Genomic DNA, 24,548 nt, shown 5'->3' with positions numbered 1-24,548 from the left:
AAATGCAGAAGGTTTTAGTTTAGGCAGGCATCAAGATCGGCGCAGGCTTGGAGGACCGAATGGCCTGTTCCTGTGCTGTACTGTTCTTTATTCTTTGTTCTCTTTGTTGTGGATGCTAAGTCATTAAGTATATTCAAGACTGAAATTGATAGATTTTTGGACTCTAAGGGAATCAAGGGATATGGGGATCAGACGGGAAAGTGGACTTGAGATGGAAGATCAGCCATGATCTTATTAAATGTTGGAGCAGCCTCAAGGGGACATATAGCAGACTCCTAATTCTTATGATCTTACGAGTTAATGGAAAAAAGAGTCAGGGAATGAGCCATCAACTACCATAATTACATACAGTTTTGAAATGAAACAGGATAGTCTGGAACATAGCTTTGATAGGAAATCAAAAGATGATGTCATGCAGGCCCCCACCTGCCAAGAATGAGGCACATTAATTTCACCACATGGACGTTAAATTTGGAAACTTTTGCTGGGAAGAAGAGAAGGCATGTTATAAGGAATTGCCAGGCCCCTGGCCAGACAGACATTTTTGCATATTAGCAGACAGTTTTGGAACAAAGGAGCTATCCCCGCTCCAATGCAATACACAGAACAGACCTGGTCAAACCAGTGGGTCACGTGACCACCCTGCTAGACAACTTGGGGAGTTTTAAATTGTACAATGTTTGAACTGGCTGCAAGCTCTTGGGTCCTAGATTGAAAAGAGCCTCTCCTGTCTGCTTCCATCTCTTTCTCATGGAACTCCAAGACCCATTGAAGACACATGAACCCCAAGAGAGAAAAGTCTCCTACAGTGAACAAGGTTTAAGAAGAATACTCGGCTTCAATGAAAAATACTCGGCTTCAATGAGAAGCAAGATCCACCTATAAACAAGAACTCTACAGTGAGGTCAAAGACCCGTAACAAAAGACTTTTCAGATACTGCCTCAAACGTTTCCACTTTATTTTTCTTCTGCTGTTTTCTGTCTCTACTTGCATGTGCATATCGCATATGCATGCTAGCTGGGTGCGGCGTTTATCTGTAGACGTTAATCGAATTAGAGTTTTTAGTTTAAGCTTTAATAAATTTCACTTTTCTTCTTTAAACTCAAGAAAGCCTGTTCGTGCTCGTTTCTTTGCCTTTTAATTGGAAAGCGGTAAATAAGGATTCACCAAGGGGGAGCTCAAAACACAGTGCGTAAAAAATTAAAACCCTGTTACAGTAAGACCAGATGAAGGCTGAGAGGAACCCCGAGATAGCTTTCTCACCTGGTCATAACAATGACATAACAATAGCTTAGAAACTGCATGGCATTCTGTCAATGGATTGTCTCAGCAGAAATAGGCTAACCAGGAATTAAATGTGGGGTCTTCCTGATGAGTGTAGCTTAGTACTTCACTATGTAATACATTTCTGCACTGAGCCACTAGACCACTCAACTTCGAAAAAATGTAAATTATTTTCAAAGGCTGCTACAACAGTTATTTTAATTAAGATGGAGAAGTCTTGTATGTTAAGAGTACCTGGGAGGTTCGCTGTGGTAAAGAGGACAGTTTGATAGAGTATACTTTCTCCTTCTGGTTTCCGGTTTGATGTTCCTCTGCCACACTGTTATTTAAGCAGCTGTCACAAACAAAAAACAAAAACAGAATGTGAGGAGGGACTAATGTTGATGTGATTCCAGGTTCGACATGATAACCATGTGCCAGCTTGGTTCAATTTGTAGCATCTTTGCCTCTGGGTCAAAGGTGATAGGTGCCAGGACCATTCCAGGACTTGAACATACAATCCAAACTGACATTCCATTGCAATAATGAGGGAGTGTTGCATTATTGGAGGAGTCATCCTTTGAATTAGATGTAAAACTGCTGTCTGGTCTGCCTGTTCAGATGGATATTAAAGACCCCTTGGCACTATTTGAAGAGTTATGGTGGGTAGATTTTCCGAGGACCTAGGAGTAGTGACCTGAGTTTGGTGATTACAGGAAAATTGGGTAAGAATAATGCAAGTAATAGTAATGGAATGTGACCAAATTTTGATCCATTCATTTACTATATTATTATGATTTATTTAACAAAGAACACAACAGGGTGCAAGATCCAAGTAATGACTGTCACAAACTGAAGTGTTGCTGAAGACATTACCAATTGTAAAAGAAATGATATTAGCTGGTAAATGCCAAATATTGCTTATGATAAAGTGTAGAGTTGGGAAAGGTCTTTCATTACATTAGGCACATTCTTTTAATAACCCACTTGGAGTTGGCCCCATCATGGAACATCACTTATTATTCATTCATGGGATGTGAGCATTACCCATCCCTACTTGCCCTTGAGAAGGTGGTGGCGAGTTTCCTTCTTGAACTGCTGCAGTCCATATGGTGTAGGTACACCCACAGTGCTTTTAGGTAGGGTGTTCCAGGATTTGGACCCACCGACAGTGAAGGAACAGCGAGATATTCCAAGTCAGGATGGTGTGTGACTTGGAGGGCAATTTACAGGTGGTGGTGCTCCATGTGTCTGCAACTCTTGTTTGTCTAGGTGACAGAGGTCGCAGGTTTGTACGGTGTTGTTGAAAGAGGCTTGGCGAGTTACTGCAGTGCATCTTGCAAATGGTACACACTGCTGCCACTGTGTGCCGATGGTGGAGGGAGTGAACGTTTAAGGTGGTGAATGGGGTGCCAATCAAACGAGCTGCTTTGTCCTGGATGGTGTTAAGCTTCTTTAGTGTTGTTGGAGCTGTATTCATCCAGACAATTGCAGAATATTCCATCACACTCCTGACTTATGCCTTGAAGATGGTTAAGAGGCTTTGAGGAGTCAGGTGAGTTACCCGCCACAGAATTCCCAGCCCCTGACCTGGTCTTGTAGCTAGAGTATTTATATGGCTGGTCCAGTTAAGTTTCTGGTCAATGGATCCCCAGGATGTTGATGGTGGGGGATTCAGCAATGGTAATGCCATTGAACATCAAGGGTTATCTCCTCTCTTGTTGGAGATGGTCTGAATGTTGTCCACGTCTCGCTGCGTGTGGGTACCGACTGCTTCATTATATGAGGAGTTGCGAACAGTACTGAATACTTTACAATCATCAGTGAACATCCCACTTCTGACCTTATGATAGAGGGAAGGTCATTTGTGAAGCAGCTGAAGATGGTCTGGTGTAGGACACTACCCTGAGGAACTCCTGCAGTGATGTCCTGGGGCTGAGACGACTGGCCTCCAACAACCACAATCATCTTCCTTTGTGCTAGGTATGACTTTAACCAGTGGAGAGTTTTCCTCTTGATTCCTGTTGACTTTAATTTTGTGTTAGCTCCTTGATGCCACACTTGGTCAAATACTGCCTTGATGTCAAGGGCAATCACTATAACCTTACCTCTGGAATTCAGCTCTTTTGTCCATGTTTGGATGAAGGCTGTAATGAAGTCTGGAGGTGAGTGGCTGTGGCAGAACCCAATCGGTGAGTAGGTTATTACTGAGTAAGTGCTGCTTGATAGCAATGTCAACGACACCTTCCATTATTTTATTGATGATTGAAAGTAGGCTGATGGAGCGGATTGAATTTGTCCTGCTTTTTGTGGATAGGACATACCTGGGCAATTTTCCACATTGTCAGGTAAATGCCAATAAAATAGCTGTACTTGAGCAGCTTGGCTGAGAGTACGGGCAGTTCTGGAGCACGTCTTCAGTACTACAGCCAGGATATCGTCAAGGTCCGTAGCCTTTGCTGTACCCAGTGTCTAGCTGTTTCTTTCTATCACTTGGAGTGAATCAAATTGGCTGAAGACTGGCATCAGTGATGTTGGGGACCTCAGAAAGAGGCTGAGATGGATCTCCACTTGGCACTTCTGGCTAAAATTGGTTGCAAATACTTCAGCCTTGTCGTTTGGGCTGGGCCATCATTGAGAATGGGGATGTTGGTGGACGCTCCTCCTCCGGTTAGTTGTTTAATTGTCCACTACCATTCACGGCCGGATGTGGCAGGACTGCAGAGCTTGGATCTGATCTGTTGGTTATGGGATCGCTTAGCTCTGTCTATAGCATGCTGCTTCTGCTGTTTAGCATGCATGTAGTCCTGTGTTGTAACTTCACAAGGTTGGCACCTCATTTTTAGGTATGCCTGGTGCTGCTCCTGGCATGCTCTCCTGCTCTCCTCATTGAAGCAGGGTTGGTCCCCTGGCTTAAGGGTAAAGGTAGAGTGAGGAATATGTGGGGCCATGAGGTTACAGATTGTGTTGAATACAATTCTACTGCTGCTGATGGCCCACAGCGCCTCATGGATGCCCAGCTTTGAGTTGCTAGATCTGTACTGAATCTATTCCATTTAGCACGGTGGTAGTGCCACACAACACAATGGAGGGAAGTGTGAAGATGAGACTTCGTCTCCACAAGGTCTGTGTGGTGGTCACTCGTACCGATACTGTCATGGACAGATATGTCTGCGGCAGGTAAATTGGAAAGGGCAAGGTCAAGTAAGTTTTTCCCTCTTGTAGATTCTCTCTCCACCTGCCACAGGTCCAGTCTGGTAGATCTGTCCTTAGGAATTCGGCCAGTTCAGTCAGAAGTGGTGCTACCAAGCCACTCTTGCTGATAGACATTGAAGTCCCCCACCTAGAGTTAATTCTGTGCCCTTGCTACACTCAGTGTTTCTTCCAAATGGTGTTCAACATTGAGATAGGGCAGTAGGTGCTAATCAGCAGGAGGTTTCCTTGCCCATGGTTTGATCCGATGCCATAAGACTTCATGGAGTCTGGAGTCAATGTTGAGGACTCCCAGAGCCTCTCCCTCCCAACTGTATACCACTGTGTCGCCACTCTGGTGGATCTGTCCTGCTGATGGGATAGGACATACCAATGGATGGTGGTGGAGGAGTCTGGGACATTGGCTGTAGGGTATGATTTGATGAGTATGATTATGTCAGACTGTTGTTTGAATAGTCTGTGGGCAGCTCTCCCAATTTTGTCACAAGTCCCCAGATGTTAATGAGAAGGACTTTGCAGGGTCAACCTGGCAGGGTGTGCCTTTGTCGCTTCCAGTGCATAGGTTGATGCTGGGTAGTTAGTCCACTTTTAGTCTTCTTCAACTTTTCTGTCACAGTTTGATATAACTGAGTGGCTTGCTAGGCCATTTCAGAGGACAGTTAAGAGTCAACCATATTGCTGTGGGCCTGGAGTCACATGTCGGCCAGATCGGGTAAGGATGGCAAATTTCCTTCCCTGAAATACATTAATGAACCAGATGGGTTTTTACGACAATCTGGTATTTTCCTGATCATCATTACTGATACTAGCTTTTTATTCGAGATTTACTGAGTAATTGAATTTAAATTCCACCAGCTGCTGCAATGGGATTTGAACTCATGTCTCCTGAGCATCATTCCGGGCCTCTGGATTACTAGTCCACCTGCTAATTTGTTTATAAATAGAAGAATGTGCAAGACCCAAATACACTACTGCAGTTTGTCTAAACAAATATCTGTTCATTTCTCCATTGAATTTACCAACAATATTCACCTCTATTGTCCATCCCCTCACCCACGTCAAGGAAGCGTGTTGAGGTTGTTGGGGGGAGGGGGTGGTTGGTCCTAGGCTACTCTGGCAATTCCACCCAGAATGGCCTTACAGGACCTCAACAGAAATCTTACCACAGATCTTGTGCAGACAAAGGCCATTAACCCTGCAGAGGATTATAACCTTGGTAAATGCCTCCCTTAGAACTGAACATATTTTAAAACTACCTTTTCTTCTGACCTGGAATGGATCTTAGAGTCCGTCTAGCTGGGTGCCTGTCGGCTGCTTTGCTGGAAGTTTAGGTTGAGTGTCTCTCATTCATCCATACAGGGGTAAGTTAACTGCCCCAACTATGTTTAATGTCCCAATCCTTGCACTTTAGGCCAGGGTCGGGGACATTGGTGGATTTATGACCCAATCCTCCATAATTCCGCTGATGAAACTGGCCCTTTGGAATTTCAGGTGCTTTCTTTTCAGGAGGAGGTGGATCAAGTTATGAAGGGTTTGCACCTAACGTGCTAATCTTGTAGATGCTGATGGACCTGCTGTGCATTCCCTGTTATTTCAGATTTCCAGCACTTACAATTTTCTCTTTTTGATCTATACATTTTGTGAAGAAACTACCTCTTTCAAAGACAGTTGACAATACAATAAATACTGTTGCCAGCAGTCTATTCCACCTGGCTAACTTTCTGTAGGGTAATATTTGTATGGAAAGAGAGAGCAGAGCAGCAGGATTAGTTTTGGATTGCTCCAGCCAAGAGCCAACAAAGACATGATGGGGCAAATGGCTTTCGTCTGCACTGCAAACTCCAACGGTTCTATAAGTCAGATTGCACAGGTGTCCATGACAATCAGAAATGTTCAGTTGAATCATTCATTTAGGTTTTTAAAATATATTAATTACAACACCATCTCCTGTCTGAGACTGGGGAGGATGATACACTGCCTAGTATTTCTGGCATGTGCTCAAGCATAAATTTTAACTTTCGACTTTTAATAGGAATGGAGAATTGTGCAGGATGTGTAATGGGCTGCCGATCTGCTCCCGTCTGTTTTCTGCCACTGCCGTAAGTTAAAATGAGCCCTTCTACATCTGAAAACTAACTTCTGATTTTTAATTAATGTAATTTTTTTTAATGGATTCCCAACAGGCTGGTTTGCAGAATCAACTGCATTGCTCTGATGAGGCAAGAGAAGGAGGAACAGATAATGGGAGAGTTCTCATTCATTTTAAATGTGGAATTAGTGGCACTTGCCTCTCAAAAGCATCTCCCAAACCTGTGGCCTCCACCACTCGGAAGGACAAGGGCAAGCAGGTGCATCCAAACACCATCACCTCTAAGTTACCCTCCAAGTGTCACATACCATCCAGACTTGGACACATATCACTATTTGCCACTTGGTCAAAATCCTGGAACTCCCTACCCAACAGAAATATGGAAGTACCTTTACCACATAGACTGCAGCAGTTCAGGTGGGCAGCTCACCACCATCTTATGGGCAACTAGGGATGGGCAATAAATGCCAGCTGACACCCATAGCCTAAGAATAAATTGATTTTTTAAAAACTGGCCCAGCGATGGTGCCTGGTATCAAAGTCAATAGAAATGAGGGAGGAAGCTTTAAAAATGGAAGTCCCATCATTAAAAAGAAAAAACATTTCCTTACCCCTGATGTAAAAGTGTAATTCCTGTTGAAGAATTATATTCCTCTGACATCTGGCATGACTCCACATAGAGTGAGAGGGCAGTCACATTGCTGTTGGCAATGACACTTATGTATAAATGGTCCTTGCTGGTGGCATCAAATGGAGAATGGGCCTTGGCTGTTCTCCTGCTGGAGTTGAACTCTTTGCTGAACTGGATCTCAAAGCTGTAGTCTCCAAACATCCTCTTCGTGGTGCTGTTCAGTAAGTTGTGCTCTTTACTGCCATTGTTAGATCGATGGAATTTACAAGTCACTGGGATGGCCACCCGCTCTGCCTGTGCCAATGTTTCATTTCTGCTCCGGCTGATGATTTTATTTGTGAAAATGTAGTGAAATTCATCTTCCTGAGTAGAAGAAACATGTGACATTAATCTAGGTGTAAGGTACATAGCTTCCATTTTCACAGAATGCCTTATTCACATTGGGACCAAATATCCTTTGCTTAACGCCTTGTCCTTGCCTGGTTCTGGAGTGTTAGGGAGGGAAAATTGGAGTGGAGCCTTGTAGTTAAGGTTGTCCACCCCGTTTGCACTTGACCTGAATCTGCTGGGGAATAGTCCAGACTGGACAGGAAGCAATTGTATGGTAATAACATGGCAGTCACATCAGAATGTTTCCTTGGTCATTTTCCTGGCTTTTCATCTGTCAGATCAATAAGATCAACTGGAGAAAGTTTGCCAGAGATTGTAGCCAGCTCCTTCAGGCTGGAAGGTTTGAAATGGAGTTGCCAGCAACCTCTTAGCACCTTCAGAAGGTAATTAGGACATTGGAGTGGGTCAACTAGGAGGAGCAGCAGGATTGGAGGCCATTCAGCTGTTGTTTTCAACAGTGGCCAGAAGGATCTGAAACAAGGGCAGCGACATAGAGTGGAGTGGAGCTAGGAGGGTGTACTCTTGGCACTGGCACTACTACCTCAGACTCTGAGGACCAGTGGATCATCAGTGACGCTACGCCTGGTGAAACCAAGCTGCTGAATGGTGGCTGTGGGCACCACCTTCTGATCTGGTGCTCAATTCGCCATATACAGCCTAGACAGCAAGGCTGGCATTCATCTCTGCAATCCCAGCTAGTAGAGGACGAAAGAAAATATGGCTCATGAGGCCTATCATAAACTCACTGCCCCAACAAAGATTTCTGCCCCTCTTGTACCTACCAGGACTGTCACTGGCTGCACACCCACAGCATGTAAATAATGTCAGGGGCTGCAGCTTGCATCCCCACAGAATTTCCCTCAACAAAGTCACAAATGGCATCCTATATGACTGTGACAAAGGTAAATTATCCATCTTCGTTGTTCTCGATAACTGCAGCATTTTACACAGTTGATCACACCATTCTCCTCCAATGCCGCTCCACTGTCATTCAGCTGGGTGGGACTGCACTTGCCTGTTTTCATTTTTATCTATCTAATCATAGTCAAAGAATCACCTGAAATGACTTCTCTTCTCACTCCTGTACCATTACCTCTGGAGTCCCCCAATGAACTACCTTTGGACTTCCTCCTATTCTCATCTACATGCTGCCCCTCGGTGACATTATCCATAAACACAGTGTCAGTTTCCGTATGTATGCTAATGATACTCAGCTCTACCTCACTGCCATCTATCTCTACCCCCCTACTGTGTCTAAATTGTCAGACTGCTTGCCCGATATCTAGTACTGGATGAGCAGAAATTTCCTCCAATTAACTATGAGGAAGACCGAAGCCCTTGTCTTTGGTCCTTGCTACAAACTCCCTTCCTTGGCCACCAATTCCATCCCTTTCTTTGGCAACTGTCTGAGATTGAAACAGACCATTCGCAGCCTTGGTGTCTTATGTGACTCTGCGATGAGCTTCCAACCACAAATCCGCTTATTCCCACCTTTATAACATCACCGAACTCTGCCTCTGTCTCAGCTCGCGGGCTGCTGAAACCTTCATCCATGCCTTTGCTACCACTTGATACGACTATTCCAATGCACTCCTGACTGGCCTCACATTCTACTCTCTGTAAACTTGAAGTCATCCGAAACTCTGCTGCCCATATCCTCCTAATCCGCACCAAGTCCCGTTCACTTATCACCGCTGTGTTTATTGACCTACATCGGCTCCCGGTTAAGCAACAGCTCAATTTTTAAATTCTCATCCTTGTTTTCAAATCCCTTCATGGCTTCACCCCTCCCTATCTCTTTAATCTCCTCCAGCCCCACAACCTTCTGAGATATCTGCACTCCAGTTCTGGCCTCTTGAGCATCCCCGATTTGAATTACTTGACCATTGGTGCAATCAGCTGCCTCAGCTCTAAGCTCTGGAATTCCCTCCCTACACCTTTCTTTCCTCCTTTAAGATGCTCCTTAAAATGTACCGCTTTGACTAAGCTTTTGGTCATCAGCCCTAATATCCCTTATGTGTCTCGGTGTCAAATTTTGATAACACTCCTGTGAAGCACCTAGGGACATTTCACGATATTAAAGGTGTTATATAAATACACGTTGTTGTTGTTTTTGCAGCAGCCCTCTTTCCCTCCAATCTAGCCCCCAATGAAGGTGTATGTGAAGGAATCCAGCCATAATAAAGGGCTATAAGGTTAAAACAGCTATTTTCCTATGAATTAGGGATTAAAAAATTAAAAAGCAGAACTTCATCCGCCTGGAAGGATAGAAGGGGCTCATAAACATGCCAAGATATGTTCAAAGACACCAACATCTTGTGACATGTTAACATTACCCCCTAACACGAAGGTAGTTTCTGAAAAACAGGAATTCACTCCTAAAAAACATGAAAATATTCACTTCAGCAAAGCACAGATAATACAAGTCTTATAAATAATCATTGTAACTTATCACAACCTAACAATTGATGACATTATTTTCTACAGGTGTACCTAAATCACCTGTTAACTGAATCTGCGAAACTGAGTTATAATCTTAAAACACTATTGTGTAGCTAGGAAGTTACCATCATTTGCAATTTCAGCATCTTGCTAACCTTAAAGATATTGACCAACATATATGCTCACAGCTTCCTGCTTGCTCAGCCTTTTCTTAGAAATTACATAATGTGGATTTTGGCTAGAAATTGACAGTTATGCAGCCTTATTTACGAAATAGAAGGGGATGAACCTACTTGCAAGAGAGGTAACACCCTCATACATAAAAAAAGCTTAGAAACAGTATAAATATTGGAACCACACAGTAGAGCTTTGACATCATTGGATTCATTCCAGCTTTTTTCACGATAAAGGTATGAGGAATTGTGGTGCAGCGACAATAGTCTCCCCTTAATTGGGATAGAGGTATCTCGCTAAACTCTGTAGCTTTCTACTCCGGTATTTAAGGTAAATGCTGCTTTAAATATTGATGGATTCCTTAAATTTTTTATTGTAACAATATTTAGACTTAAAACTTGGATTCTCTACTGGGAATAATATACTTTCTTTTCCTATTAACGCTGCAATTATTTTACCCATCAAATTGCATGTTCAGTTCTTTAATAAAACTTTTATATAGTTTAGAAAATATATTGTCTCATATTGTCCTCTGCATCTCAAATGCGAGAACCCATCTCCGTACACTCTTCAGTGTTATTGAAGAGAGATGCCCAGACTCTTATAATATCCGAATTGTTATAACCTGGCTAAAACCTGTTTAATATGCTTGCTGGAAGACGGTAATATCTTCAGCTGATTCCTTTCTTTGGGGAGAGTTAGATCAGTTGTTCAGACCCATTCAAGTGTCTATGAGATCTGTCTTTCTTAACCTTAAGTCAGAGTGATCATCTGGGGAGTACACCTGATCTAGGATGGTCCCAAAATGGACTAGGATTATAATCCACTTCATGTCGGCCTTTGACTCTACCAGACCTACAAGGCTGTAACTCCTACTATCTTTGGGGAACTTCTGCCTCTTTATATCCATCCCAACAATACCCACATTTCCCTCAGGGCCAATGGTTGGCTCCATCGTGGTGACTCCCGGCATGAGCCCATTGTGCATATTTGATGACCCCTGACACAGGGAAAGGGTCAAGTTGGGGCGGAATCAGAGGGACGGCTGGAACTCTGACCTGAAGAGCAGAACCCTGGCCTGAGTGTGAGCGTGGACTGCACAGTTGAAATGACCATACCCTCAACTAATGTTCATACCTGTATACTTCCAGCAAGGATTACTGGGCATTGAAGGGTACAGTAGTATAGTTACATGTATGTTACTCGACAGGTAATCGAAAGGCCTGGACTAACAATCTGAGAGACATGAGTCCAAATCCCACCATAGCAGCTAGGGAATTTAAATTCAGTTAATTAAATAAATTTAGAATAAAATCTAGCATCAGTAATGATGACCATGAAACTACCGGATTGTCGAAAAACCTATCTGGTTCTCTAATGTCCTTTAGGGAAGGAAATCAGCCGCCCTTATGTGTCTGGTGTTTATGTGATTCCAGACCCAGAAAAAAGTGGTTGATTCCTAATTGCCCTCTGAAATGGCCCAGCAAGCCACCAGTTGTCTGAAGGGCAAATAGAGATGGGCAATAAATGTTGGCCTTACCAGCGACACCCATATCCGATGAATGAATAAAAGAAAAGTAATCATGGCTGGGAACTCTGGCCTGTTATTGCATGCCTATACCTCAATAGACAAATCGTCTGAGATCAGCTAATTTAGTACACACTGGAAATCAAATCTGGTCTCTCCATCCTTCATGATTACAAATGTAGGATTATTACGTACCAGTAATTTAGTGCCACATCCTGACAGGGGGATCTTCAGCAAGAGGTGAGTGGTGTTACCAGTGATGTTACAGGAAGCATCATTGAGCTGCAGGCTATTCTCTGGCAGGTTTGCTACCAAATTTCTTGGGACAGATAGAATCATTACATCAGTCAAGCACTGGAGATCTGTGACATATAGAGGTACGAGTGAGCTTTCATGTTATGTTGCAACAAAGTAGCCTACTTATGTTATAATGCATCCAATAATGTTACATTGCTGTTTTGCAGAGTGTGCTAATTCTCAATATTAAACCCTAATTTTCTGTCAGCTTAGCTGTCGACTGACACCATTACATCTCTGGCCTGACGCATCATGCTTTAAAACTATCTCCCAGCTTTATTGTAAGACAGGGAACCAGATGGATGATGCAACAGCTGCAATGCTTGCACTGTATCACAACCTTGCAGCACACTGCCTGCATTGTATTTTGTGAAATGTGAGTTGTGTTCAGGAGGTTCTCGAAGAATCAGGTTTACATTTCAAATCTTAAAACAGAGCAGTTGATGAAAAACAGGGAAATCTTTCTATTTCTCTGTAACTAATAATCCATAACCAAAATCCCATTCTTATAAAATGTTGCTGGTGAGTTTGTTTTTTGTGGAAAACACATGTTTTTGTTAAGAGCAATTTTAAGGCCTTGGAATGAATTAACTTTTAAACTATCTGCAAGACCTCCTGAGACAGCTAGTTTTGTTTGTTTTTCAGCTTACGAGCTGTGACACTGAAATAAAAGTTAATATTACAGTAATCAAGCTATTCAAATATCAGGAATAGCTAAGACTATAATCGTAACCCTAGGGGTTTGACGAGGCACCATTATGCTGAATTGTGCCTTTCATATTGTCATGGAATGAGGTGATGATACTTAGTAGCTTTGGTGGACATCCGATCTTTGCTAGTAGTCTGAAGAGACCACGTCTGCTGACGAGGTCAAAGGCTGTGGTGAGATCAATGAAAGCAACGTAGAGGGGCATCCGTTGTTCACGGCATTTCTCCTGTAGCTGGCGAAGGGAGAACAGCATGTGGATCTCTCTGCTTGAAAGCCGCACTGTGCCTCAGGGTAGACACGCTCAGTCAGCTTCTGGAGTCTGTGCAAAACAACTTGAGCGAAGGCTTTCCCCACTGTGCTGAGCAGGGAGATTCCACGGTTGTTGTTGCAGTCACCGCGGTCACCCTTGTTCTTATAGAGGGTGATGATATTGGCATTGCGCCTGTCCTGTGGTACTGCTCCTCATCCTAGCACAGGCAAAGCAGTTCATGGAGAGCTGAGAGTATAACAGGCTTGGCACTCTTGATTATTTCCAGGGGCTTTTCCGCTGGCTAGAGAATTGATGGCATTACTGAGCTCTGATTTTGTTGGCTGTTCGTCCAGCTCATCCATGACTGGCAGAGACTGGGCTGCATTGAGGGTGGTATCAGTGACATTATTTTCCCTGGAGTACAGTTCTAGGTAGTGCTCCACCCAGCGATCCATTTGCCTGCGTTGGTCAATGATGGTTTCCCCTGGGATTTAGCCTTGAGGGTGGGCGATCTTCTTGACGGCCCAAAAGCTCTCTTAATGCTGTTATACATTCCTCTGATATTTCCGGTGTCGGAAGCCAGCTGAATACAACTGCATAGGTGTTGCCAGTAGTCGTTTGCACAGCGCCTGGCTGTTCTTTGTGGGGTGCTTCTGGAGGCTTTAAGTGCTAAGGATGTTAACTCACTGGGAGCTTTCTTGTAGTTCAGCAGTACAGTGCGCTTGGCAGCTATGACTGGTTCCATCTCTTCAAAGTGAGATTGAAACCAGTCTGTATTCTGCTTCTCACATTTGCCAAAGGTGGTCATTGCTGAGTCATAGATGACGTCTCTGATGTGGGCCCACTTGGTCTCTGCATCCCCTGCAGGAGTGTTTTGAACAGCTTTTTCAAGCGAATTGAGAAACTTTTGTGACAGCTGTGGGTAAGAAATTCTGGTAGTGTTAATGAGCGGGCAGCCATTGGGCTTGTAGTGATGTAACTTCTTTGGTTTGAGTCTAACTTTTATACACACCAGGGAGTGGTCGGTGTTGCAGTCCACATTGGGGAAGCTGCGTGTGATTTGAACACTGTTTATGGAGGCTTGTCTTGTGACAATGAGGTCCAGCTGATGCCAGCTACTAAGTATCATCACCTCGTTCCATGACAATATGAAAGGCACAATTCAGCATAATGGTGCCTCATCAGACCCCTTTCCCATCCTGAGTGGTGTGAAACAGGGCTGTGTTCTCGCACCTACACTGTTTGGGATCTTCTTCTCACTGCTGCTCTCTCACGCGTTTAAGTCTTCAGAAGAAGGAATTTTCCTCCACACAAGATCAGATGGCAGATTGTTCAACCTTGCCCGTCTTAGAGTGAAGATCAAAGTATGGAAAGTCCTCATCAGGGAACTCCTCTTTGCTGACGATGCTGCATTAACATCCCACATGGAAGAGTGTCTGCAGAGACTCATCGACAGGCTTGCGTCTGCCTGCAACGAATTTGGCCTAACCATCAGTTTCAAGAAAACAAACATCATGGGATAGGATGTCAGAAATGTTCCATCCATCAACATCGGCGACCACGCTCTGGAAGTGGTTCAAGAGTTCACCTACCTAGGCTCAACCATCACTTGTAACCTGTCTCTCGATGCAGAAATCAACAAGCGCATGGGAAAGGCGTCCACTGCTATGTCCAGACTGGCCAAGAGGGTGTGAGAAATGGTGCACTGACACGGAACACAAAAGTCCGAGTGTTTCAAGCCTGTGTCCTCAGTACCTTGCTCTACGGCAGTGAGGCCTGGGCAACGTACGTCAGCCAAGAGCGACGTCTCAACTCATTCCATCTTCGCTGTCTCCGGAGAATCCTTGGCATCAGGTGGCAGGATCGTATCTCCAACGCAGAAGTCCTCGAGGCAGCCAACACCCCCCAGCATGTACGCCCTACTGAGCCAGCAGCGCTTGAGATGGCTTGGCCATGTGAGCCGCATGGAAGATGGCAGGATCCTCAAGGACACATTGTACAGTGAGCTCATCACTGGTATCAGACCCACCGGCCGTCCATGTCTTCGCTTCAAAGGCGTTTGCAAACGCGACATGAAGTCCTGTGACATTGACCACAAGTCGTGGAAGCCAGTTGCCAGCAATCGCCAGAGCTGGCGAACAGCTATAAAGGCGGGGCTAAAGAGAGGCGAGTCGAAGAGACTCAGCAGTTGACAGGAAAAGAGACAGAAGTGTAAGGAGAGAGCCAACTGTGTAACAGCCCCGACAAACCAACTTCATCTGCAGCACCTGTCGAAGAGTCTGTCACTCTAGAATTGGCCTTTATAGCCACTCCAGGGGCTGCTCCACAAACCACTGACCACCTCTAGGCACTTACCCATTGTCTCTCAAGGCAAGGAGGTCAAAAAGGAAAAGGATAATCGTAACCCTAAACTAGTAAATGAAATAATAAAAACACATTAATAAAAAGTAACAAATGTAAACACTTCACTTTACCTACAGTCCCTTTTGTTCTTGATAAATCTTGTCTCAGTCCTACAATTTATTTCACTTTAATATTACTGAGATAAACCAAACCTACTTTGATCAGGCCTCCATTTACCAGAAGGCAGATTAATGAACACAGTTATGAGATGTTTATTTGGTTTATTTTTTCCATAATATGTGAGCAAAAAGAATACAGTTTGCAGTAAATTTTAATCTATTTGATAATATTTGTCATAAGAAAGAAAACAATGAAGCACACCACACTATCCATATTAATGGGCTAAAAATACTTTTTGACTAGTAATTCCTCTGATACTAGTCAGTACTAAATAAAAGCATAGAGTTCATAACCTCTGTGTCTTTCTTTTTCTTCAACTTTCAACAACCTCTTCTTCCTTAGCTGGACAGGAACAGGACGCTAAAGGCATGACCTCTGACATCGCCCCAGCTCTCCATGTGCAGGGATTGACCAGTTGATCTGCCAGTTAAATCTGTTATTTGTTCCTCACCAGGTAGATTTTGAATTTAAATTTAATTTAAAATTGTACATTTCTGACATCCTGTCCCATGATGTTCCTCATCAGACTCCTGGTAGTTTACCATTGGTGAGCTCATATGAATAAAGCTATTACAACATTTTATGTGACAATATTTACTGGAATATCTAAACAAAATCCCATTGTCTCAAACTGATGTGGTTTGGAGAAAGCACCATTCACACAAACACCATTCTAATCTGCATTCCCAAAAAGCTGTGTTATGGACTTAACCCCTTGTGAGGTTAATTTAACTTAATAGCACCATTCTAATATGCATTAATCTGAAATCCCATTGAGTTCAAACAGTCAAAAAAATCCAAAAATATGACTACCAGTTACATTCAGGAAAACTATTATAATGCATTTGTACTATAAGTGTTTGTGACTGCAATTAACCTTTTCAAGAGAATGGTGAGCCAGTTTTTAATAGCACTATTGTGCTGGATTTTACCAGCCCTCTGGGGACAGGCTGGGAGGTTGGGTGGCCCATAAAAAGGCACAGGAAGATGGGAGGAGGCGTGCCCATTGTCTTCCTGCCGCCATGCCATCTTGCCAGCAGCGGGGGAAGGTGGCAGACAGCATTCCAGCCCAGAGGCCAATGGAGCCACTAACTGGCCAATTAAGGGCCTCCTTCCACCACTGCAGGCATTTTACCAGTAGTGGGGGTGGGGGTCCTCCGCCGCATGGGGAAACCCCCAGGTAAACTCTGCCGGCTTACTAGTGGGCTTGGGGGGCCCTCCTATCCGGATACACTTTGGCCCACAGAGCGGCCCCCCCGGCGGCAACGGCCACCCCCGAGGCAACGGTGCCGCCTGCCCTCACAAACCAGCCCTCTCCCACCCCCGCCACATTCACCAGGGTCTGCCTGACTGGCCCAAGCGCTCCCAGACCAGACCCCACCTACCTGGTTGTGAGGGTGCCATCCATCCATTGCGCCCTGTTTTTCCAGGTGCAGTCCCAGCAGTTACCACCACTCCCAGGGGTGCTGCTGAGGCTGCTGAGCAGCTGGCCCTCTTACTGGCCGGCAGCCCATGGGGGTGGGTGGCCATCCTTAATAGGGATGACAGCTGCTGATAAGATGCGATCCTGGGTCCCATTGACCAGCGAAGCAAGGTCGTCACCCCCTGCTTTCGGGTCCATTGGCGGGACCTCCACTGTGATGATTAAATCCAGCCCAACTGTTTCTGCTGTCTATAGTTAACAAGGTCTCAGACTACATGCATGATAACTATATTAAAATGTAAATTGAAACAGCCCTTTTGTTTAAGGAGTGAATACAAAAATTCTTACCTGGGCCTAGTGACTGTTGATCAGGCAAAGCTGTATCTTTAAGTAAAGAAATAAATAAAATTCAGTTTGTGATTATTAAGTTACTAAATAGGCACCAGGAAATACCAGAACCTAGCCAGATTGATTGACATTTGCATTCTGATTTTCCGCAGTCTTGTATTATCACTTCTGCTTTAAAAATGTCCTGGGTTGTAACATTCTATCTAGCTGCTACAAAGAACAAAGAACAAAGAACAGTACAGCACAGGAACAGACAATTCTTCCCTCCAAGCCTGCGCCGATCTTGATGCCTGCCTAAACTAACACCTTCTGCACTTCCGGGGCCCATATCCCTCTATTCCCTTCTTATTCATGTATTTGTCAAGATGTCTCTTAAACTTCGCTATCGTATCTGCTTCCACCACCTCCCCTGGCAGCAAGTTCCAGGCACTCACCACCCTCTGTGTAAAAAGCTTGCCTCGCACATCCCCTCTAAACATTGCCCCTCGCACCTTAAACCTATGTCCCCTAGTAACTGACTCTTCCACCCTGGGAAAAAGCTTCTGACTATCCACTCTGTCCATGCCACTCATAACTTTGTAAACCTCTATCATGTCGCCCCTCCACCTCCGTCGTTCCAGTGAAAACAATCCGAGTTTTTCCAACCTCTCCTCATAGCTAATGCCCTCCAGACCAGGCAACATCTTGGTAAACCTCCTCTGTACCCTCTCCAAAGCCTCCACGTCCTTTTGGTAATGTGGCGACCAGAATTGCACGCAATATTCTAAGTGTGGCCTAACTAAGGTTCTGTACAGCTGCAACATGACTTGCCAACTTTTATACTCTATGCCCCGATCGATGAAGGCAAGCATGCCGTATGCCTTCTTGACTACCTTATCCACCTGCGTTGCCACTTTCAGTGACCTGTGGACCTGTACGCCCAGATCTCTCTGCCTGTCAATACTCCTAAGGGTTCTGCCATTTACTGTATACCTCCCACCTGCATTAGACCTTCCAAAATGCATTACCTCACATTTGTCCAGATTAAACTCCATCTGCCATTTCTCCGCCCAAGTCTCCAACCGATCTATATCCTGCTGTATCCTCTGACAATCCTCATCATTATCCGCAACTCCACCAACCTTTGTGTCATCCGCAAACTTACTAATCAGACCAGCTATATTTTCCTCCAAATCACTTATATATACTACAAACAGCAAAGGTCCCAGCACTGATCCCTGCGGAACACCACTAGTCACATCCCTCCATTCAGAAAAACACCCATCCACTGATACCATCTGTCTTCTATGACCGAGCCAGTTTTGTATAGCTCAACTATGTATATTAAACTTGTTTCTGCTGATTATGTATTTAAGTAAACTGTTGTTCAGGGAGTGCACAAGAGCAGAGAATAAAAGATCCAACATTCACCACTTAGAGCCTCACATGGAGAATTATTAATAATTCTATACAAAAGATACACTATATAGAAAAATTATGGTTATCTCAAGAGGAGGGAGGGAAAGCAGGTCTGGGGTGAGAAATAGTGTCCTACACCATACAATACACCTTCTGGAGCATCAGCCAGGACAAATATTCATGTTTCATACTGAGACAGCTATTGGATAATGTACCTAATTCTACAAGCCTAGGACAGGAAATGAATGACTAAAAAGTAGATGATTGAATGTAATTAGATAAATAACTAGCTATGGAATGCTTTATCAATAACTGAGGAAGGTGTCATTCGGTCAAGTGAACAGAATTATTAAAAACCTTAATTATAATTATTTACTCCTTTGAAACATTCATGTAATTATTATATGACTTATGTTTCTAAATTCAAATTGTATTATATTTTTTATTTTAGTCCTGTTTAGCCTCCTATCCTGAAATTACTAGTTACTATTCCACAACATTGGCAGCCTTTGACATCCTGCCCAAGTAGCAATTTTTCCTGCATGAACCTCGAAAGAGATTATCAGAGGGCTATTCCACTATAAGGAGCATCGTGGCAAGCAGATTCCTGTCCTTACCTGATGTCCACACACCTGTACATGCTGCATTAGGGGTTACTGATTATTGATCAAGAATAGAAACCACAGAAAAAATTACAGCACAGAAGGAGGCCATTCAGTCCATCGTGCCTGCGCTGCCTGAAAAAACTAGCCGCGAATAGAAGGTCTGGCTGATATTTCTCCTCATTAGGTCAGAGACACGGCCAGTAATGTCTGTTACCTCAGCACAGACCAAAAATCAAAGCTAGAACCTTGCCGATGAATGGAACTATTTCAATGGATAGGCTGATAGTCTTGAAGCCTTATTTTTGCTTTAGTTTCCAGCTTGCACAAACTCCACATGACACCAATAAAATAACCTGCCAACACTGAGAAGCAATGTAAATACATTGGATGATTATAAATGTAATTTCTTCAAAAGGAAAGATATTTGTTTAAAATGAGATTCTGAAAACCTCATCCATTCTTTTTTTAAATGTGTTTTTTTTTTAAGTGCTGAGCACTCTTCAAGTCAGATTTCATGCTCAGGGCATTGAAAGAGCTGAGCCTGGACCTGAAAACTCTCTGACACAGTAACAACACACATTTATAGACATTAATTTCCTTTTCACATTAGAATGAAAAAAAATTACCAGGACTATTAAATGAGTGGCTCGGGGTACGTACTTAGCAGAATCCAGATGCATTGTGGTTCTGACTGTAACCTGAATGAAAGAAAAATGAACAAACAGGATGTTTTTCTTTTGGAGTCACAGCAAAAACACTGAATTTTGCAGTTGGTTGATTTATCAAAAATGTAACCTTTCTCCCTGTCCACAGGACCTTGATTGAACCGTAACCTCCACAGGGCTCTGCAACTCCATTATAGGAGTCAGTAGCACAGAGTGAAATTCACAGAACCTCAGCAACCCTTCCTCAACTCCATTTTTAGCACTTTCAACTCTGAGTCAGAAGCTTGTGCATTTGAGCTCCACTCCAGGACCTAAGCACATAGCCTGAGCTAACATTCCAAGTGCAACATTCAGGGAGTGCTGGATTATCACAGATGTTGCACTTCAGATGAGAGATTAAACAGTTCCAGTGGCTTGGATGGACGGTGAAGATCCCATGGCATTACTTGAGAAATAGCATGGAGTTTTCCTGGTGTCCTGGCTAACATTCCTCCTTTAACCATGGTAACTGGGATCATATGGAGGTGCAAGAGCTGAAAAGTCGAGTACTTAGTGGCCTGGTTAAGAAATTAACCCAGGAAGAAGTGGTTTGATTTGTAGAGCTTTAGTATGGAAGTTTACGGATGAGTTTCTGTTCAGGCATAAATGGAGATAAGGAATTCTAGTTGAGAAGTAGAAGGGCTAGTAAATTATAGACCAACATGAGGTTACAGATATAGGAATTCCAAGGTGGGGAGTGGGTGGGCTGATGCTGGCGACGGAGAAGGAGGAGGATAGGGGATGGGGGTCAGGTAAGGATCTTAGTTTTTCTTTTTCTCAGAAGTTATGTTTCCACAGTTTAATTGCAAAATATTAACAGCCATATTTATAATTATATATACATAAATTCCCACTAGTTCAAGCAAAGATTCCTTTGATCAAAGATTTGTTTGCTTTTCGATGGAAACTCATCTTAATGTACTAATTGCATTGAACTGAGTATTTTTTAACTACTTCTTGTTATATTTGTACCCCAAATGTGACCAATTTGTAAGCCGGTATGTATAATCATTAATGGAATCTGACAGAAATTAAAATGACTATGATCGCCCAAATCCGACAATGGGTGTAATTTTATGCAGTCTGCCATGGCGGATTTGGTGGCGTGCGGAGAGATATAATTAGGCGGGAGGTGTTTTTTTGGATTCCCGACAGCAGGATATTTTAGAGGAATTAACTCGTTGACAGGTGTGCAGCATTGCCGAGTTCCCCCAGCGTGGTGGCAAATTGCCACTTTGCATTAATTTGCATGCAATGAATATTCATTACCCAAGCATAGTTAGGATTTAGTCCTAACTGCCAGATTAAGTGAATGGCGAGCGATATTCCCCTGCCACCCAGTTCACAAATGTTTCAATGTGGCAAGGAACAGTCGGATTTCTGCAGCTGTGTCTCAGTACTGTGTTCTCTCTTTCACTCAGCTGCTAAATTAATGTTAGCACTGGAATGGTTGTTTGCCTCCAGACTCGGCACCAGCAAGGGTGAATCATCTCTGGGATGGCGGCAACGGCATGGGCAGGGGCGACATGGAGGAGCAGGAGAGGGTAGTCAGGGAGGGAAGGGTGTGATTGATTGGGTGCATGGAGGTGCAGGGGAGGGTGGAGTGGAGCATCCAAGTTGTTGAATGGTTGGTGTTGATGGTGAAGATGCATATTGTTGACTGCAGGAGTGGTGGGTGGATTAGATCAGTACTGTGTGAAAATATTTGGCAAGGGCCCAAAGGGAGGGATGAGTGCTGTCAATATCGGGGAGCTGTGGGGCAAATTGAGAGTACTGGCTGACATCTCACTCACTTTTGTTGCAGGGAAAATAAATGATGTGAATTTTGTGGTGACTTTCACAAAATAAGGGAGGCAAAAACATTTTGATTTAAGTGAAAGCTTTAACTAGGTTATTCTGAAGATACTTCCATGAAAGGAAGGCAGCTGCTCCTTGTGGCTGCAAGTACAGAATGTTTTATATCTGTGGTGATCATGGTGTTTGGGACAGTGAAGACGGGTTCCACAAATGAAAGGCCGCCGCCCCCCCCCCCACCACATGATCCGACATGTTCCCCGCTGCATGGCTAATTTAAATATGAAATCACATGGGAAATAGGATTTGCGGTAGGAGTGGAAGTTATGACAACTTCCAGACCCGCTGTTGGGAATGTCACGGCACTCATAAGATTCCACCCAATGTGTAAGTCTGACAATGGCCCCTCATTTGTGTCTCTATCAGAAGTTGCTGCAGATTATCCCTTACCCTGATGAAGTTATTGATAGAAAGCACACTGGAACTTGTTTTGGAGCATCATGAACTCCCACTGACCAAGAAATATTTACTGACACAGTTCTGTCATCATTGACACTCCAAGTATCTGATTTGTGTAATCCGTGGGGACCTGCTACTGTAAAGGCTGTGATTCTGTCAGAGAAGTAGAAGAGAAAAGAAGAGTTAAGGACTGCCGCTTAGCCCTCAATATTTAATATTGTCTTCCTTTACAAAACACTATAGACAATAGTGCATTAACAGTGAGGCCTTTTAAATGATGAGAATGACAGAGTTGATTGCCTGATATACATCAAAGCATACAACTCTTATTTGATGCAGAGTGAAGTCTGTGATAGGATGGACTGTGGATGGATTGGGTTTGATAGACTGAATGGCCTTCCCTCACTGAATTTTTAATTTTTTTTCTGTTCAGTGATTTATCTGGGCCTTCAGTAATGCAAACATGACATATGACATTGGAACACCGAGAGGCATGACCAATCCCACCCATTTTAATTAAAATGAATAGGGCATACGCAACAGTTCAATTGGTATGTACTTTGCCCAGTGGGGGACAGGGTAGTTCAGTTGGCTAGATGGCTAGCATGCGGTTCAGAACAACATCAACAGTGCGGGTTCAGTTCCCGTTCTGGTCTGAGGAAGCCAAATGGGAAACCACCTGAAGTAATTTATGACTTTAACCCCTGATAGGGACTAAACCAAATCAGGAGTACATCTCTATGAATCTCCTTTAATTAAGTTCAAACCAGACAAATTCTTATAGACACTTATTTGGATCCAAAGAAATTAGTTTTTCCTCAAATAAAGAAAACTAACAGAGAATATTACCATCTTTCGGATAGCCTATTTTTTAAAACAATTATGGCTAAGTCATACATATACCATATATTATAAGGGCCTGGGAAACTCGCTACAAGATGTATCTGACCACTTAAAGAGACATAGAGAGGGGGTTCTTGTAGTTGTATACAGAATGCTACATGAGACGATTTATTAACTTTTATATATTTATTTAATAATTGAACATGCAATACACTTTAAAGTCGATAAGTATATCACAATATCAAATATTACTAAGAGATGTAACACATAATCTTATTTCTAACATAGAATCCAAAAGTTTAATGATAATGGTGCTAATGTTGCAGCAAAATATCTTAGAATATCCATCAAAATTTAAAACAAACGTTTACCTTAAATTCCTTGAGTAAGCCATGGGGTGAGAAGTACTGTTGAGGAATTCAACACTTCTAATTTTTGCTTCAGAAACTCTCATAGTTATACTGTTTCTAAGGTATCATCTGACCTTTTAGCATATAGGTGTTACCTTTCTGTGTGTGTTTTTCTTTCTTTCAAGATCCATATACGGGAATATCATTAGCTAACATCTCCACTTAATGTTTTGCTGGAATTCCCCTGCTCTTGAAGTTGTGAGCATTTATCTGGTCAAAATGTTTATAGTTGTGTTTACTTGACCTCCTGTTCCTGTAAGTACCATTATTTATTGTTTTATTATCTATAATTGTGTTTTATGGTAGGTTGACCCTTTTTGTGGTCAATCTGCCTACATTTACCAACACCATCAATTAATTAAATTTATGGCTACCTTTTACTGATGTCACACAGGATATTTCAATGTGTGTATCCTCCAAGTCCCTGGCAATAGAAACACTGAAATGGATTTCCCAACTTAAAAGGTTGTTTCTGGTTCACATTCTGTTGTAACAGGGACCTTGAAAGACCTTGAAATTTCTAACTCTACCTTCTTAAAGGGGAATTTCAGTGAGTCTTGAAAACTGACCATTTATTCAATCTTTAATTCTAAAAGGTATAATATATTAACTATATCTAAATTCTACCTAATTAAGCCTATTATACCTATATTCCATCACACACCTCACATACCCTGTTCACTAGTCATGCTCATCTCTCCTACATGGAGAAAAAGAGCAGATGATTTGCCCTTGGGCAGAACACTGCCATGGCACGGCACTTTGTCCAATAAGAAAATGAGCCAAGATAATCTCAAAGACATGATGAATTAGCTGGCCTCAGCACCTTGGGATAGGGAGGGAAGATATTACTTGGGTTTCTGACCCTGATTTCTATCCAATGACCACTGCTGGAAAGTGTATGACTGAGCACAGGATCAGGCTCAGCTGTGATACCTCACTATCTAGACTCATATATGAAGAATGCCAACTTGGGAAAGGTACCATAATGATGCAAATTCCATGGCAACACTCAGTGCTTTCAGAAGAGGAGGGGAGAAAATGGAAGAAAAAA

General features: G+C 43.2%; 1 protein-coding gene across 4 annotated transcripts in view; it reads right to left on the bottom strand.

The window, feature by feature from the left end:
* Nucleotides 1-24,548, bottom strand: part of LOC137377038 (uncharacterized) — a 101,020-nt gene that overhangs the window by 17,983 nt on the left and 58,489 nt on the right. For 3 of the 4 annotated variants that reach the window (XM_068046214.1, XM_068046211.1, XM_068046212.1), the window contains 6 exons: nt 22,233-22,394; nt 19,945-19,982; nt 17,282-17,317; nt 11,927-12,093; nt 7,178-7,560; nt 1,520-1,619 (listed from right to left, as the gene is read on the bottom strand). In XM_068046214.1, the coding sequence (XP_067902315.1) occupies nt 1,520-1,619; nt 7,178-7,560; nt 11,927-12,093; nt 17,282-17,317; nt 19,945-19,982; nt 22,233-22,394 (886 nt within the window). The remainder of the gene's footprint in view (nt 1-1,519; nt 1,620-7,177; nt 7,561-11,926; nt 12,094-17,281; nt 17,318-19,944; nt 19,983-22,232; nt 22,395-24,548) is intronic. The other variant, XM_068046213.1, reaches the window with a different exon arrangement.

The sequence above is a fragment of the Heterodontus francisci genome, chromosome 14 (assembly GCF_036365525.1).
Source record: "Heterodontus francisci isolate sHetFra1 chromosome 14, sHetFra1.hap1, whole genome shotgun sequence".
NCBI lineage: Eukaryota > Metazoa > Chordata > Chondrichthyes > Heterodontiformes > Heterodontidae > Heterodontus > Heterodontus francisci.
Note: the sequence above shows the minus strand (reverse complement) of the source record. Positions and strands in the feature narration are given on the sequence as shown.